This window comes from Vigna radiata, chromosome 1 (genome assembly GCF_000741045.1).
Source record: "Vigna radiata var. radiata cultivar VC1973A chromosome 1, Vradiata_ver6, whole genome shotgun sequence".
In the NCBI taxonomy this organism is placed as follows: Eukaryota; Viridiplantae; Streptophyta; class Magnoliopsida; order Fabales; family Fabaceae; genus Vigna; species Vigna radiata.
The window spans coordinates 34190250-34208236 of record NC_028351.1 but is presented as its reverse complement, the minus strand read 5'-3'; the positions used below and the strand labels follow the sequence as shown (position 1 = coordinate 34208236).

Below are 17987 nucleotides of genomic sequence, written 5' to 3'. Positions count from 1 at the left end.
GGATGGTTGACTGGAGTATATGCCGCGGTTCAGTGGGGAACCGCGGCATATTCTTTCGTTTTATTTACAATACTGCCACCGCGCACCATTATGCTGCGGTTTCTGGTGAACCGTGGCATAATGTGCGCTGTAAAAACCCAATTTTTTACTAGTGGGTTCAAGATTGAATTTACTTCAGTTTAATGCAATGAGTTGAGAATGATAATATTTGACCTGCTTAGCATAATTACAATCCCAGTGGATGTAACAGAATTTCATCAAGATGAATGTACCTTGAGTAATTCTATAAACTTCAACACTTAAAGATCCAACATCTCAAATAACATCCAACATCTCAAATAAAATCTTTTACTTTGACTAAAAGATATTCATTAACAATATCTAATTTTCTTCTTCTTCATTACATCCATTGTTTGGCACACTCCCTTGATCAGATACCTACAGTATAACATAATAGTTAGTCGATAATATATTTAATAAAAAAATCATACAAATAAATTTAACAATTATTACCGATGATCGTTGAAATACTGCAAATTGTAAAGGCAATGAGCCTTGATGATTTTGCAACAAAAGTGTCATCATTGCCTTCATTTCACTAACTTGTGATGTCAATGAAGATACCTATAACACAAAAATTTATTTAAAAGGTAAGAAATATGATACCTAACAAGTTAATCTTAAAAGGAACAAACCAAATAAATATTTATTAAATATTCATTAACCTGAGAATGTAATTGAACATTAGAAGAAGTCAGTGAAGATACCTATAACAGAAAAATTTATTTAAAAAGTGAGAAATATAATATCTAACATGTTAATCTTAAAAGGAACAAACCAAGTAAACATTTATTAATATTCATTAACCTGAGATTGTAATTCAGCATTAAAAGGAGTAGATGAAGATGATCCACTATGAGAACGAGTATGGACTCCAAAGACTTTAGATGGACAAGGACCCAAACCTAGACCGCGAACACGTCCACTATGCTCTTGACTTCCTAAAACATGAGCCAATGAATCTGAACTTGATATTTCTTTTGATTGAGACGGTGTTGTAGATTCATATGCTTGAATTTTTTCCTACATACAAGGGAAAAATGATGGAAATAGTGAAAGAATGCTTAGGTTTGAAACATTCAAGGGCAGTTATTTCAGTAGTTGCTTTCACAAAACGAGAAAGTTATAATGCAATGTTTTTTTATTTGATTTGAAAGCCATGTTTTAACATGCCTTAACATGCCTTCATCTGTACTTTCTGATGCATGCCATCTCATATGCTCAGCTATTTTAGATGATAAAAACATTCTCTCTAATCGGGGCTTTAAAGGAAAATACCTTAACACCTTTGCAGGAATCTTCTTTCGCTTATTAAGAACAACATCATCACCAATTGTATTTCTCTTTTTTGGATTCCATCTTGATGTCTTACATTTCTTACAAGAATCTCTATCTTTGTCTTCTCCAANATACAACATACAATCATTCGAGCAAGCATCAATTTTGGTGTAATGAAGACCAAGCTTGTTAATGACTTTTTTGGCTTCATAGAATGAATTTGGAATTNTAGCATGTTGAAATGCATCTGCTAGCAACTCTAGTATCATGGACATAGCTTTGTCACTTATTCTGCATAGACATTTGATGTGATACAACTTCACCAAGAATGAAAGTTTCGAATATTTATCANATCCTTCATATAAACTTTGTTGTCCATCTTGCATTAATTCAAAGAAATTTGTCCCATCTTGACTTCTAGTATGGCTTGACTCTGCACCCATCTCGTCATCATCCGTCATGTCGTTATTAAAGGAATGATCTGCAAATACATCATTAATCATTTCACACATATTATCATTAATTTCAACTCTTCCACCATCTTCTTCGGCCATTACTTGAGGAGCTTCGGTCATTACTTGAGACACTTCGTCATTTATTCTTCTCTCCTCGTGTAGAAGTGATAACGGTAATTCTTACCATTATCTATGGTGCAATTTTCATGCCAAATCAACATTCCTGAAGCTTTAAACATGTTTGGTCCTCTTCTTTTCTATCTTTGTGAATAAACTTAGATTAGATTATACACTTGAGTTTTCATCTCTTTTCCTCAAAATTTTGTAGGAACTTTGAGTACTTTGGAAAGGCATTCAAGTTTAAGAGTGGGGAACCAAGGGAGGACCACAAAAGAAGAAGTCCAAGAAGCTAGACTGGCGCTGGGCGCCAACCGTCTCACGTTGGGCGTGAAAACTGGCTGTTTCCAGCAAGATCTCACGCTGGGCGCAAGTTTGTCACGCTGGGCGCCAGTTTTCTCTGTTTGTTCACGCTGAACGCAACTTCCTCACGCTGGGCGTGAGATTCCACTGTTTCCAGAGGTATCTCGCGCTGGGCGCCATTTTAATGGCGCTGGGCGTAAGATGTCTGATGTGGCACCCTACCCTATAAAAGCCACACAGTTTTCGAGAGCAATCATCTTCTTGGCGGCTAAGACCTAGGGAAGCGTTCCAGAGCCTCTTGGAGCTAGTTTTGGACAGTGGGAGCTCTCCTCTCCTCCTCCTTGAGTCTCCTCTTCACCATTTTCATTCCATTGTAAGCTCAAGCTCTCCATTAATGGAGAGCTAAGTTCATTATTGTTGGAGAGTGATGTAAACTAGGAACTTGTAAATGCACTTGAGTTTAAATGAAAAATGCTTCATTCACTGCTTGTTGGTGTTCTTGTTTTTCTCTTAATGCTAGTTATGACTTGATCAACCATAACTTGATTATGGGGTTTACTTAAGGTTGGGAAACTTTGGGTAAAACTTGAACTAGACTAAACACCTAAGGGAAATAGTGTCTAGGGATAGAACTAGGACCTTTAGTTGTCATTAAATTCTTTTCTTAATGCGGGTTAATTTGGTGGATTACCAAGGGATTGGGATTTAACAAATGAACCTAGGCTAATTCACCAAGGGATTGGGTTTTAGTAAATTAGCTAGTTGGCAAGAATAAGTAATTGATGAAGGGTATTGTAGTGCATTTGCATAGCAAGGAACTAGTTGAAATCATTCTCCAACATGTTCATTCCACATAGTTATCAATCATTTTCATATTCACTAGTTTTGGCCCCAATTAGTTCAAATTTTACTTATGCATAAAATTTACTTTCATTGCATTATACCAACCAAAAATCGGAACCATTCGTTAGCTTGAGTCAGTTAGTAACTATACGAGTGTAGAGTAATATCGAAGTCTCTAGGGGAACGATTTCCGGTCTTACCGGCTTTATTACTTGCACGATTTGGTATACTTGCCAAAGTCTTAACAAGAAGCCACATTGTATACCCTTTTGGAAAAGGTTTAATAATTAAGTGATCATATACTTCTTCACGACTTTGCCATTTCTTAAATTTGCATTTCGGACATGGACATATTATCTTTCCCCTAACACCACTATTAGTGAATGCGAAGTCCAAGAAGATATTCAATCCTCTCATATATTGACTTGTATTTCGAGACATGTCTATCCATGATTTATCCATTTAAACGACCTCTGTTCATGCCAAGAGGATTAGAAGGTTAGAATAAGTGACCTTATGGAATTTATACATAAGATGAATTTATTAAACTGGTTATAAAACTAAGTCTTATACCAAATTAGTTATAAATTTGAATACTGAAATAGTCTCACTTACTTATGGAATTGAAGAATTCAAAACTAAGTAGTTCCTCTACTTAGTTATGAAATTGTTGCGTGAAATAATTTAATACTAAAAGTAGTACACCTACTTAATATTTAAAGTAAATGGTGAATGAATAACACACTAAGTACTAATCTATAATAGCATTGCACAAGAATAAATATTTACTATACTCTAAATTAAATCATTAATTCTATGAAATGGTTTAATACTATTAACAAAATATTTTTGAATGTCATAAAAATAAATTTATAAAATACATACCTTTTATGTCTAGCTTAAATCAAGAAACTTGTAATTGATCTCCAATTCAATTCACTGTTTAGTAAATGCAAAGACTTGAGGGATGAGAGTCCACTAAGTGCAGAATATCAATGTGGTTGAACATATACCTGCAAGCAATAATATATCATCCATTAATTATATATAGCACATCATGTATTCTAGAACCTAGTATTTTGTTTAAGAAAAACATATTTAACAATTTTTTTGAATTAGTCCAGTTGCTCCCTGCAATAAGAGAAAAACAGGTTGCATAATATTGCTTGAGGTTTGCTGAAGTCTGCAAATAATATATGTATCAGTTACCATTTTGCCAAACCTTTTCGAAGAGAAGTAAATAATTATCCATGCTCATCAAAACAAATGACAAAATCAACGTGACTTGTTATAAATGCAAAAAAATTGAGATGATTCGTAGCTAAGTAGTTCTAAGAAACTCTAAATGGTTCCTTAATTAGTTAGCAAGTCCCTTATCACAATTGTCTTAACACTAGGGTTTCCAATTCAACCATGTCTTGGAGCCTCTATCACGGATAAAATAATAAAAAATATTTTTTCTTATATTTTTCTTCTCTCAAATAAGATTATTAATGGAAAGTTTCACATTAAAGATGTACCTAAAATAAAATACTCACAATATTATTTATTATCTTGAAGAAGACTATATCTTATCTCCACCCTCAATGAGGTCATTTTCATATTTGGTGTAGAAAAGTATATTTCCTTTCTCCATCATTTACTTGATGTTTTTTATATTTTATAATTTAACAAAGGTAATTAAATATTTTGGATTGAAAAACAAGGTATTAGAAAAATAGATTTAGCAAGGACTATGCAGAAATTTGGTCCATAAACACTGCAGACTACACCCACTATATAGTTAAGCCTCACAAGTTTGGTGAAGAGATTAAAGTCTCTAGGAAAATCACCTATATATATGGATATCTGATATCACCATCTCTCAGTAGTGGTAACCATCATAAAGGGTTACGAAAATGGAAGAAAAATCTTCCTTACAAAATTTGCTGAAAGATGAAGAAAGGCCTTACGATTGTAATACAACAGGAAACAGAACCGATGAACCCTCCCTTCATAACACTAAGTTTTCTTACTGTTAATTTCTATCAGATTTGTAAACTCTGGTTGTGATCAGATTCTTTTAAAAGCTTAAAATATTGCAAGAAAATATTATCTATGAGACCATTATTGAGGTTGACCTCGGTCTCGATCTCCTAGCTTAATTCCATTTTTTACATTTTAGCAGTATTTTTCACAGGATGACATGATTTTGAACTATTAACTGATTATGAAAAAATAAGTTTGACTTAAATTTTTGTTTTACACAAGCTTCTTTTATAAGCATGTGGTTAACCTTCCTTTTGTAATTACTTTGATTCAAAATTATAGATTAATTGCCTAAAAATTAAGCAATTAATGTAGCTAGTTTTACTTGGTCAACAACTCAGCGTATATATTCAGTGCCAGCAATAATGTCAGGCCTAGAAGGTCTTTATCTTCTAGCTAGCTATATCGGGAATTGAAGACAAACAGATAAACAACAACTATATATGATCAAAACAAGAAAAAAAACATTATTTTCTTGTTCTTGTAACTTCCATGACGTATATGCATTTGACAGAAAAATATATAAGTAGAAAGAGTAAAATGATTGAGGGAAAAACTGTAATATAACCAACAACTTCAGAGGAAGCAAGGGACAATGAACTATTACTAACATATGTATATTAAGTAATCTCTACAACGACACAATCATGCATATTTAGAGTAGAGTTTTTCAAAAATAACAAATGGATGATTATTGTTGTAGTTATGCGACTGAAAGGAAGTTTACGACATCAACAAATTTAGAATAGTGCAGTGTAAAAATTTAGACATAATCTTGTAAGCAATATGGCAACAGGCAAAGAGAAAAAACTGTACTAAAAGTTGATTGATTCCAAAAGCACATTGTCTGAACTGGTATTAAAGCAGATAGAGAAAAAAATAGAAGGAGAATCACAAATCAGAGATTGATTGCAAATGGTGCACAAAAAGGGAAGCAAACCTAATCAACTAGGAATCCACAGGGACACCGTCAATAGTGAGGCCGCCACTGTCCACACCAGAAACTCTTTGGAGCTCCTCAATCTGGTGCCTGATCTTGTGCGTCACTCCTTCCACGAAATTGTTCGACTTAAACATACCAGATGAAGGAGTTGAGGAAATCGAGAAGCGAGATCAGAGTAAAATAGAGTTTCGGCAGATTGGTAAGTTACCTTGATGAGGTCATTACTGAGAGAGAGTAGAGAATCTAGGGTTCCAACACGGAGGTTAGGGATATTGAACTGCAACAAAGCACCACGACGCCTCCACACGATGAACACAATGCTCAGCCCAAGCAAGGGAAGAACAACACGAAGATGGAGCAGGAAGGGGTTTAGAGGAAAATGATTCCGGTGAAGTTTTAGGGAGCGAGAAAATTAAAGGAAAACGAGGAATGAAGCACAGAGGGAGCCAGAAGATAGTGTTTGAGGGAATGAAGCATAGGTATGAGGAAATGAATGCAGAGTGAGAAAATTAGAGAATAAGAGAAATGTTTAGAAATTTTTTAAAAATATTTAGGGACGGTCTAAACCGCTGAAAACTTTCGAGGTTTATGAAACTGTCGGGAACTCTGACCCCCCTAAAATAATTTATTTTTGTAGTGTAAATTGTAAAAATTGGTTCAATATTTAACATAATAATTATTTGTTAATTTTATTTTAATCAATGAAATGTTACAGAAATAATAAAACAAGGGATATATGCTAATAATATACAGAGACAGCAAACTTATATAAAATTTATAACATTATTAATCTTTGTTGAGCTTAAGTATTCTAGCAAAGAGTGCTATTTTGACATGGATACGGTCTTCTAAGTTGCTTAAGAAGTTGAAATAAGCATGTCGCCAAGAACGTCGGAATAAGATTGAGCCAAATACTATCCAGAAGCTTACAACAAATCCAAATGCCATACTTATAAAAAAATCATTATTCAATAATGAATATTCATCTTCATCAACTTCCACATTTGGTTCTTGTGCAGATCCATCCTCAATACACTTCTCAAGTGGTGGTCCACAAAGATTGAAATTATTTTCATAACTAGATTTATTGAAACTCTGTAATTGTGTGCCTTTAGGAATTTCTCCACTTAGATGGTTATGAGACAAATCTAACACACCAAGTCCATAAATTTGAGCAAGACTTCGAGGAATTGAACCAACAAGTCGGTTTCTTGACAAATCAAGAGAATCAAGTAATGTTAAATTTCCAATGTTTGAAGGTATATTTCCAATCAAATTGTTTCTTGATAAGTTCAATGAAATCAGACCAGATAATTTCTCTATTTCTATAGGAATTTCTTCTGAGAAATGATTGCTTGAGAGATCAATGTTTTTTAATAGTGACAAACCTTTAGTCATAAACATTTGTTTTGAACCTTTCCATGTCAACCATGCATTCAAATAGTATTGCCTCTCGGAATTATAAAGACCAATTTTCAACACATAATAAAGATATATTGAAGATGTGGTTTGAGCCATTGAAGTAAGGTTGTTTATGCATTTAGGAATTTTTCCAGATAAGTTGTTTACTGAGAGATCCAAGAGTTGAATTTTTCTTAGACAACAAACCGTAAATGGTAAACTCCCAAAGAATTGATTTTTACTCAAACTTAATATTTGCAACTGTTGTTTTGTCCCAATCCAATCCGGGATAGATCCTGATAATTTGTTTTCTGACAAATCAAGCATTACTAGTTTTGTGCAATTTCTTAGGGAGAAAGGGATTCCTTCTACTAAATTGTTACTTCTCAACAACAATACTTGTAGATCAAGAAGCGATCCCATTGAAGTTGGAATTTTTCCTGAAAATTTATTGTGACTCAAATCTAGATAAACTAGTGAGTTCAATTGTTTCCAACAATCTGGGATATCTCCGGATAAGTGATTATATGAAATGTCTAAATAAGTTTGAACTGAAATTGCATTATCTCCACATAAAAATGAAACAGGACTTGAGAATTTATTTTTTGATAAATCAAGAATTTGAAAATTCCGTAAAAATAAAGGAATAGAACCTTCAAATTGATTTGATCCAAGGTGCATGGAAGTAGAAACATACGTTGATGAAATATTTGGAATTGTACCTCGTAGACTGTTGGATGAAATATTTATTGTCATCACTTTTTGTAGAGGTAATTTAGCCCAAAACCATTCAGGAATAATATCTGATATTGTAGCATTTGAAATGTCAATATGGAAAAACTTATTTTGTGCCTGCAACCACATGGGAAATGTTGGACCAAGCTGGCAAGATCTCAAGTCTATCGATAACAATTGAAAAGGTGGAACCCAGTTTTGAGTAAATGCCAAGCCCAATGAGTTATCAGATAAATCCAAGTTCTCTAATTTAGACATATTAGCAAAGTGGTAGTCAGTCAGCGCACCTTTTAAAGAATTTGAATACATGTAGAGCTCCTCCAATTTAGGAGGAAATTGAATGTCTTTATGAATCTCTCCATTTAGCTTATTTTCAGAAAGAACTAATATTTTTAAAGATATGAATGTTGAGAAGTCAGGTAGTGTGCCATTGATTTGATTCCTGTGTAGATATAATTCTTGCAATGAATATTTAGCACATCCAGACAAGTGAGAAATTATCATAGGAAGATCATCACTCAAGCCATTATTAGAGATGTCCAATGACAACAAAGAACATGCATTGCCAAATGATTTTGGAAGTCCACCTTCGATGAAATTTGAGCTAATTAACAAACGCTCCAAAGTGGATGGTAACTTGACACCTTGAGGTATCCTTCCACTTAACTGATTTCTCTCAAGAAACAATGATTTCAAAGAGGAAAATACTGAAATGTCAGACAAAGTGCCAGTGATGTGATTCCATAACAGACCTAATTCTTGTAATGAGTGTCTGACGCATCCACTGGACAAATTACCGAGAATGGAGGGAAGGTCTTCAGTCAAATTGTTTGAGGATAGGGATAAAGAATGTAAGCTGCATATATTAATGAAGGATTTCAAATCTCTGGCTTTTAAATTATTAAAGGAGAGGTCAAGATGCCTAAGCGAATTCATGACGATGCCAAAATCACTTGATGTGGAACCCTCCAAGGCATTTAAACTAAGGTCAAGGTCAACAAGGTTAGAAGTGATGTTTGACACCCACTGGAATACCATTGGTGATGTGAAGGTGTTCTGAGAAAGATCAAGGACAGAGAGGGATGTAGAGAAATTGAACTTAGAATGTTTGGATGACAGAATCAAATGATCGGAAAGGCTACAATCAACTAAACTTAGTTCTCTTAGTTTGGGTAGCTTCGCAATCGCTTGCAACCAACTATGAGAAATACTAAGATTTGATACAGATTCCAAAGAAAGATGGGTTAAAGAAATGAGATTTGAGAGCCACTGACCTCCGTCACTGATTTTGAGATTATTAGAAAGATAGAACTGAGGGTGATATCCTCCAAGATAGAGCTCATGCAATTGGGAGAGATTTCCAAATTGAGGTGCTATATTTCCTTCTAAAAGATTGTCTCTGAGATCAAGATACTGCAATCGGGAGAGATTTCCAAGTTGAGGAAGTATATTTCCGTCAAAACGATTGCAACTAAGATCAAGATGTTGCAATTCGGAGAGATTTTCAAGCTGACGAGGGATTGAACCCTTCAAAGAATTCCAAGCAAGATTTAAGTATTTCAAATGAGAAAGAGAGCCAAACTGGCTTGGAATTCTTCCGCCAAAATAACAATGAGACAAATCAAGGTATTTCAAGTTTTTGAGAGAGGCAAGAAACTCTGGGATGTGAGTGTCTGGAAAAGAATTAGAACTGAGGTTCAAATACTGTAATTGTGACAACTCTATCAACGACTTGTGGATCTCTCCGCTCAGATAACGTTGGTCATATTGTACAAGAAAGTCTCCGTGAAGGTCGAGACTGAGAATATGGGAGGTGAGGTTGCTGCAGCGAATCCCCTCCCATTGACAGCAGTGAGGAGTGTTCCAAGATGAGAGCATGCCGTACTCATCGACAATGGCAGTCTTGAATTGGAGGAGTGCTTCCCTCTCCTCTGGAATGCATCTAATCTCCTCTTCACCATTAACAACCTCTGACACCATACACAACACAAACATCATCAATCTTAAACCAACTGTATTCTTCATTGACATGGTTGTTGGTGTTATCATCACACACAAAAACTTATAGATAATGCAGTGCCTGTGAGTCCTCAAACTAGATTGCTATTCATATATATAACATTCAATGCATCCACTGTGCATGAATCACCAAACTCAAAACTACTGCTAGAATTCTTTTTTCGAATTCATATTTAAAAAAAGATTTTAATAATTTCAATTATTCTAAATCAAATTAAACTATAAAAAAATAAAAAATTACAAGATTATTTAGCAATAAGACCGTAAAACGTTTCCAGCGCTAAACAATTATTATTTCTCTTTCCTTTTTTTCAACTTTAAATTTTGCTATACTTATTAATTTATGGAATCACGGTTGAAATTTATTTTGAGTTTTCTGATAATAAATTATTATTATAATATATTATAGATATAACAAAATATGATAATAAGTTATTATATCATAATATTATTAATTTTAAATATCTTAGAGATATTTCAAGATATCTTGAAGTATGACATAAACTCCTCTAGCTCAGAAGTCAAAAATATTTCATTATGATCATTTTTTTTTTGTCGTGAGCAGAAGGTCGTGAGTGGTGATGATACTAGCGTGTAGATTGACGGTTGTGATTGAAGTTTCTATTATAGTAATTTACATAGACTTATAAAACATGCTGTAGTTTATTAGTATTGTTTTGTATCTTGAAATATTTTAGTAACTTTATGTTTTTTTGAAAAACTTTAGTTGTGAAAAGATTGTAACTACACTATATTTATATTTATATGTGTATATTTGTTTTATCCATTTGACTAGATTTATTTAATATACTTAACCTGTAAGCTAGTAAAAGTATTATATTTTCGTGAGTTGTTACAATATTAATATGGATTTAATCTAGTGAGGATTACTCTCATCAATTTAGATCTCATGTTTAAATTCAAAATCCAACACATGCTAAACAAAAAAAAAATGAGTCGAGACATGGGAGAAGAATATAATAGATTAAAGTAGATCTTTATTCATTATTGAAAAAAGAAAAAACCACTCTAATTGAGACATGAGAATTATCTCTAATATCTTAAGGAGAACTTAGTAAATAATTCAATTCTAGTATAAAAAGCTTATACGAAACAATGGTTGCATTAAGAAAGTATGAAAAAAAATCAACACTATTTATTCTTGAAAAGGTTCACTATATTTACAAATATTTAATTTGAAAATTATATTAATATTAATTTTTTTATTAATTATAAAAATTTACTAACGATTTCAAGTGTGGGAAAAAGTCATAATCAAAACATTCTTTCAAACTTTTTTCTCAATCCTCTAAAGTTGCCTTAGCTTTCTCTTACAAAGTTATCTTCAATTTTTCGTCTTCAAACTCCAAGCTTAACGGGTGAGTACGTGTCAAAAACATTTTGACACTCAAGTTATCACAACAAAATCTTAAATTTGCACAATAAATCAATCAACATACCTTCTTACTTTACTTTTGTATTTATAGGTTTCAAAATAGGTTAGGATTAGCCTAATCACAGTCCAAAAGATTATAAATGTGTTTTACATATAAATGTTAAAATAGAATGGCTCAATTTCTCACACCAAGAGAGGGGGTAAATTGGTGAATTGTAAAAACAAAATCTTTTAAAATCTTTTTCACAAAAGGTAATGCCTTTCAGCCTTTCTTGAAACGCAAGGTAAAAGACTTTTTAATGCAGCGAAAACTTAATCGAACGAATACAAAAAGAAGTCGATTAAATGTAAAAGAGTAGGGATTAGAAGATTCAAACACTGAGTTTTTATACTGATTTGGCCAACCTGCCTACATCCAGTGTCCTTCCAACCACAGGAAGCAAATGCACTATAATGATAAACTTTTTTACAACAAGGTTTCTACAGAAGACCGCACGTCAAAAATGTACAACACCTATCTAACCCTCTAATCAAAATATAGGCAATACAACAACTAGACCAGCAACAAAAATCTCCTCTCTTATTGTCTAAACCCTTTGAGACACTCCCAAAGTCAAGAACGCCGCACACTCTTCTTCTTGAAATCACAACAGGGAACCTCAAACCAATCTTAAAAAGATTGTAGAATATGATATTGCAGTTACACCCAAATGTGCAGAATTGATTAGCCTTTGAAAATGCAACAATCTTGCTCTTCAAGAACTCACAAGTAGTTGATCACCACAGTCACTTCTTGTTTCTCGGAGCTCTTTCTCTCTTTATGTAAGATTACACTTTCTACAAAAGATATCACAAAAATATTAGAATCACAAAAGTTCTTACAAAATTCAACTTCGCATCAATTTATAGAATAACACATCACAGATGCATTTTAATCGACTAAGCTACTAATGCAATTGAATATATCAATTTTGTTATAGCAGTTAGCAACAATCAAACAACTAAATGAATTCGCAATTAATGCAGTCAAATGTCATTTAATGCTTGGTCAACTTATTTAAAAATATGACTGTTACACAATTATAACAAGCATTAAAACAACAACAGACTTAATTGAATACGACACACATGTAATCGACTATGTAACAGTGTTAATCATAGTTTTGAAAAACTTTCTCTTTGAAGAATCTCACAACACACTTGAAAATAGTGTGAGCAAATACACAGGTTTTAATCGACTCACCTCATAATGAAATCCAATTTAAAACTGTTGTTTTGCCACACAATTTAAGTTCAACATAAGTGCTTGTGGTTTTCCTTTCCCAAAAACATGTGTCATGCATTCACATATATAACATAGTGAAATGCAATGAACAACACAATCATGTTCTCATGTATGCTCCAACAGATTCAACACATTGAACATAAGCATCTAACATGTAAACATAAAACATGTAACACATAGTACACATGTGTTATTAATTATGCGTTGTCATCATCCAAAACTCATATATTACTAAGATTGTAGGTTCAACTAAACATGTGCTCCCCATATCAATAATCTCAACAATAATTATGTTTGATTTGTGATGTGGGTGCATAATAGATGTCACACAAATCGGTTTATTAAATAACCGTTCAGTTTGTAGAAACTATAGATTAGAAAGGGCCCTCTCACCTAATGTCCTTCTAAAAGTGTTGACCGTCCCGTCAATGAGAGACTGGTCGATCATACAGTACACAGGCCCCAAGCCTGAGCCGAGAGTAATTCACGAAGGGGTTTGTGAGGCCGGTGGGTCTCGAACATTCAAATCAACATTTTGTAGTGGTCGCTCTATCCTATCTTGAAAAAATGACCATTGGTTGAATGCCACAACACATCTCGTTTCCCATGCTTGTTAGAAGGGCGCAAGGTCGCCAGATTTGGTCAGTTAGATCTTGCTGGATCTAATGATGTGAAAGGTGTAAGGGCCCACAACTTGATGGCTATAAATAAGGGTAGGCCTACCCCTTCATTTTCATTATTACTATCTTACTCTCTCTATCTATCGAACAGTATTCTCCAAGTAATAATGTCAATTGTTAACTTGTCTTCATTTGAGGAGTCTTCAAGAAGGGGCGCACAGGGTTATGACGACGATGCCTCGTCTTGAACGACAGTAAGATCTAACTCCTTCTCCATCTTTGGGTCAATCGAGCGGGATGAGAGTCCTGTTGACAGTGTGGCTAATGTAGATGAAAATAAGGTCACCCGGTGTAGGGTGTTAAACTTCATTTTCGGTGTGTGGAGATCAACAACACCAACAAGAGTGAGGAACTTCAGGGAGACCTCCCTGTCGTACCAGGCTATGACTGGACATCTCATGACAGGAGAGAGTATATGACATGTTTCCGTACCAAGGCCAATTTGAAGTATTGGGCCAAGCAAAGTTGTATCTTAAAATCTGTCAAGTACGATCCTCTTGTTAAGTTAATGGTGTACAAAGGAACAAACGGGTGTTTCATGGAAAGGGAGACAACCGTGATAACTTCTTCTTTTCGTACGCCTTCCCATTCAATGAGATGTATGTTTAGCTTCCTTTTGTAGACTTTCATATATTAAGAGTTTTTATTTTTCTTACAATTTTATATTAATTCACAAACAAGCTTTAAGTTATAAATATATAACAACACTTTGACAACAAATTTTGTAACACCTTCCTATCTCAAATCCGTAATATAAAATGTGAAAAATTAAAAATAAAAGTTTCAAAAGAAAATTCTCTCACTAAAGTGGTGTTTACAGTTATTATAATAAAATTATAGTAACACTCCTGCACAAAGATTCCCATATACTTTAAAAAAAAATATATGAATAAGACAGATCGCAACATCAGCACACATAGGACATTCTACATCTCAATTGATAGAAATATAAATTTTTCTCACAGATATCACTAAGTCTTTTTATAATATAAATGATATAAAAAATTATATTAACTCTATCAAATTTATTTTTATCCTGTTTAAAAGAAAATATAAATTACCTAGGAATTTGTATCTTGACTTCAAAATTTATTCCACTATTTTACTGTATCTAAAATAAAAAAGAATATATATATATATATATATATATATATATATATATTATAATTTTGAGCTATGTTTTTAAATATGATATTTTAGTAATATGTTGAATAAACAAATTACAAATAGCTTCCTAATCTTATTTAATAAAAGTGAATTACACAGGTCATAAAAAAGATAAGAAAATATAATATTAGATTTTTTGCAATGGTTAGTGACATTCAGTTTCATATGAATTTTTATTATGTTTATACTATTTTATGTGAAAACTATTTTATTTGAATGGTTTTGTGTAAGTAAATAGAAAGACTTTGAAAAGTGGGAATGGTCCCTTTATACCATTTCTTTGGAAAAAATCACGAAGACTTTGAAAATTGGGTCATTGCATTACAGAAAACGAAATACAACCATATTTAGTACAATTTTCATATAGAATTTAATAAATGAAAGCTAATTTTTCTATCAAATTTCAAATTTCAATTAAAAATGAGTTTATATTTCAACATGATCCTTTTGATATCAATTTTATAAATCACACGCAGAAAATTAATCAGTCACTTAAAATTGTCATCAATTTTATAAATCATATATGTACAAAATTAGTCATTTCCATTCAATTCAAATATAAATTAATTTGGTTTTATTCCAACTACAATTCAACCTTAATAAATTCCAATTTACCTTAACTCAAAATATTTAATTGTCTTATAAAAGTTAAACACGAGAATATAATTTTATTGAATTTCTACTCTTTTAAAAAATATATGGGATTCAATCTAGAGGTTATTCCACTATTTATTAACATCTTTAACAAATTGAAAGTACAATTTTAAAGATACCTTCTCTTAATTCTTGTGCTTTATAATTTAGATCATATCACTATGAATCTAAATTAGTAGCGAGTGATCTAATTAATTTGGATCGCATATGTAAGTTCAAAACTCAAGCTTAGAATATAATTTAGATTTGGTTAATAACAATAAATCTGATAGCCTCAAACGGTATGGGGAAGACTTGGAAAAGTCTTAGTCAACCTATCACATTATAATTTCTGGTTAATACTAACTTCTAATAATACATAGATAGCTGAATAGGCATTCTTATCTATAAATGTTAATAAATTAATATAATTTCAAATGTTTTTAAGGTTTACCCACTTTTTTCATGATACTATTCTTGAAATTGTTAACTATTTTTACTTATTTATAGTTATTAATAAAGATAATCCTCTAGATTTAATTATTTATAATTATACCTTTCTATATATATATATATATATATATATATATATATATATATATTTTGATGAAATGTTAGGTAGGCTTTGTATACTTTATATTATTGAGTAGATCTCACTATATGTCAATTGAAGAAACATAAATTTTACTGACAGATACCATCGTTTATTTCTTTTAGTATAAAATTGATATAAAAAATTTATATTAACTCTATCAATTTTTTTTTTTATATTCAAAAGCTTATACAAGTATCTATCAAATTTATTTCTAACAAAAAGACTTGTCAATGACTGGAAAGGATCATCACGTAAAACATTAAATGTGGGAATCGTATTGTGGGATGACCCCTTATACCACATTTCTTTTGAACAAATAGAAAAGACTTTGAAAGTTGGGTCATCGCATTACTGAAAACGAAATACCACCACATGCTACAAATTTCATGTTTGTCTTAAATTTTAGGTGAATCATTTAAATCATCCGTATTTATGTAGGATTTTCTTAATTAGGTCCCAATATTGTAAAATATCTCAATCAAATCTCTAAATGTGAAAAATTGGATCAATTAAAAGCTTGTCGTTAATTTAGGTAGAAGGCTTAAAATTGAGTGTGTGTGACAGAGTGACATTTTTGACACGGTAGTGTATTGTGAAGTGAGTTGGATTTATTTGATTTTCTGGGCAGAGTACTGCACATAGTTTGGATTCTTTTGCTGCGACCGGGACAGGAGTCCCGACTGATCAATTTGGAGGAGATTCACAAAATGTCGATAACCAAGATGCTGTGAATTCGGTGCTGAGTAAATTTCGTGATTTGAATTTTGACAAGAATTTGGAGCTTACACTAGTGCAAAAACACTGTTTAACGTCGGTTAATTTGGGCTTTTAACGTCACTTTAACAGTCGACGTTTAAACGGGAGACGTCTATAGGACGTCGGCATTCCCAGAACCGACGTCCATATAAACGTCAGTTAAAGATATACACCGACGTCTTTATAGACGTCTGCTAAAACTCAAACCGACGTCTAATTACTATGTATAGACGTCTACCTATGATTAAACCGACGTCAACATGAATATATAAAGAGGTTTAAAATAACATTAACCGACGTCTATGTTGTTATAGACATCGGACATGGCTTTAACCAACGTCTAACAACAATTTTGTGTTTTAGTGCAGTTTTGATCCAAGCTTTCGGTAGCATTGTGTAACATTCTCCTCTCGCTAGTTTCCTCACAAAAAAAACTTGCGTCTTTTGAATCCTATAGTCCTTTCAACCCAAAACCGAATCTGGGTCCATGGCTACTTCCCATTAATCAACCGCAACAGAAAAAAATTACGGTGTGGAGAAGTAGACAAGGACCCAGGTTCCATTTTGGGTCAGAAGAACTAGAGAACTCAAAAAATCGCCATTCTTCTTGTGAGGAAACCGGCAAAGGGAGAATGTTGCATTATGTTACCTAAAGAGAGGATCAAAATTGCACTAAAACACAACACAAAGAAAGCAAATTTTCATCAGTTCAATGACAAGATAATCGATAAAAAACTAAAGAAAGTTTAAACGGTAAGCATTAAAAGCAAACACTCACCTGGGATGCAAGAGAGAAAAGGGAGAGGACGAAGACAATAACATATTAAGAAATGACAATGCAATGCCGCAAGAGATAAAAAGTAGAGGTGCGCAAGCGAGTAAAAGAAGAGGAGAAGCAGGAAAAAAGGAGAAAAGATGAAGACGAGATCAGAAACTAAATGGCGAGAAGAGTATGCGGTCTATTTAAAATGAAATGGGGCGTTGTTGAGACTTTGGCAAGTGTACCAAATCGTTTCAAGTAATAAAACCGGTAAGACCGGATATCGTTTCCCAAGAGACTCGTTGCACTAGACAATCATATAATTTCTAACTAACCTAGACTAAAGAATGCTTCCATAAATTGGGTTTTGGTGCAATTAAAGTAAATATGAAACATATATAGTAAAAGTGATCTTTGACACTCAAACACTTCGAAATGGTAAGATGAGAAATGATATGGAATGGTATTGTTGGGGGTATGATTTCACCTACTTCACTCTTATGCATAGAAAATCACTTCCTCTTCATTAATAT

The 17987-nt window shown here is 32.8% G+C and overlaps 2 protein-coding genes across 2 annotated transcripts in view; both read right to left on the bottom strand.

The window, feature by feature from the left end:
* LOC106762317 (receptor-like protein 12) overlaps window positions 1-1913 on the bottom strand; it is a 25561-nt gene extending 23648 nt beyond the window's left edge. Inside the window, exons 1-4 of the mRNA XM_014646166.1 lie at window positions 1347-1913; window positions 868-1083; window positions 726-767; window positions 514-624 (exon numbers count right to left, since the gene is read on the bottom strand). Coding sequence (XP_014501652.1) covers window positions 514-624; window positions 726-767; window positions 868-1083; window positions 1347-1913 — 936 coding nt within the window. The remainder of the gene's footprint in view (window positions 1-513; window positions 625-725; window positions 768-867; window positions 1084-1346) is intronic.
* Window positions 1914-6032: 4119 nt separating this feature from the next.
* LOC106762313 (LRR receptor-like serine/threonine-protein kinase GSO1) lies at window positions 6033-10194 on the bottom strand. The gene is made up of 4 exons (XM_014646152.1): window positions 8151-10194; window positions 6958-7868; window positions 6236-6304; window positions 6033-6152 (listed from the first exon to the last, which is right to left on the bottom strand). Exons 1-4 carry the CDS (start codon window positions 10192-10194, stop codon window positions 6033-6035), a joined length of 3144 nt encoding a protein of 1047 aa, XP_014501638.1.
* Window positions 10195-17987: the final 7793 nt, after the last annotated feature.

What these genes read in the sequence shown, in the direction of transcription:
- LOC106762313 (XM_014646152.1), bottom strand. Translation starts at nt 10,194, where the DNA reads ATGTCAATGAAGAATACAGTTGGTTTAAGATTGATGATGTTTGTGTTG. An exon ending in GTATGGCATTTGGATTTGTT is followed by an intron (nt 6,305 to 6,957) that starts GTAAGCTTCTGG and finishes GCTTTGTTGCAG; the next exon opens with TTCAATATCCCTAACCTCCG. An exon ending in TCAGTAATGACCTCATCAAG is followed by an intron (nt 6,153 to 6,235) that starts GTAACTTACCAA and finishes GGTATGTTTAAG; the next exon opens with TCGAACAATTTCGTGGAAGG.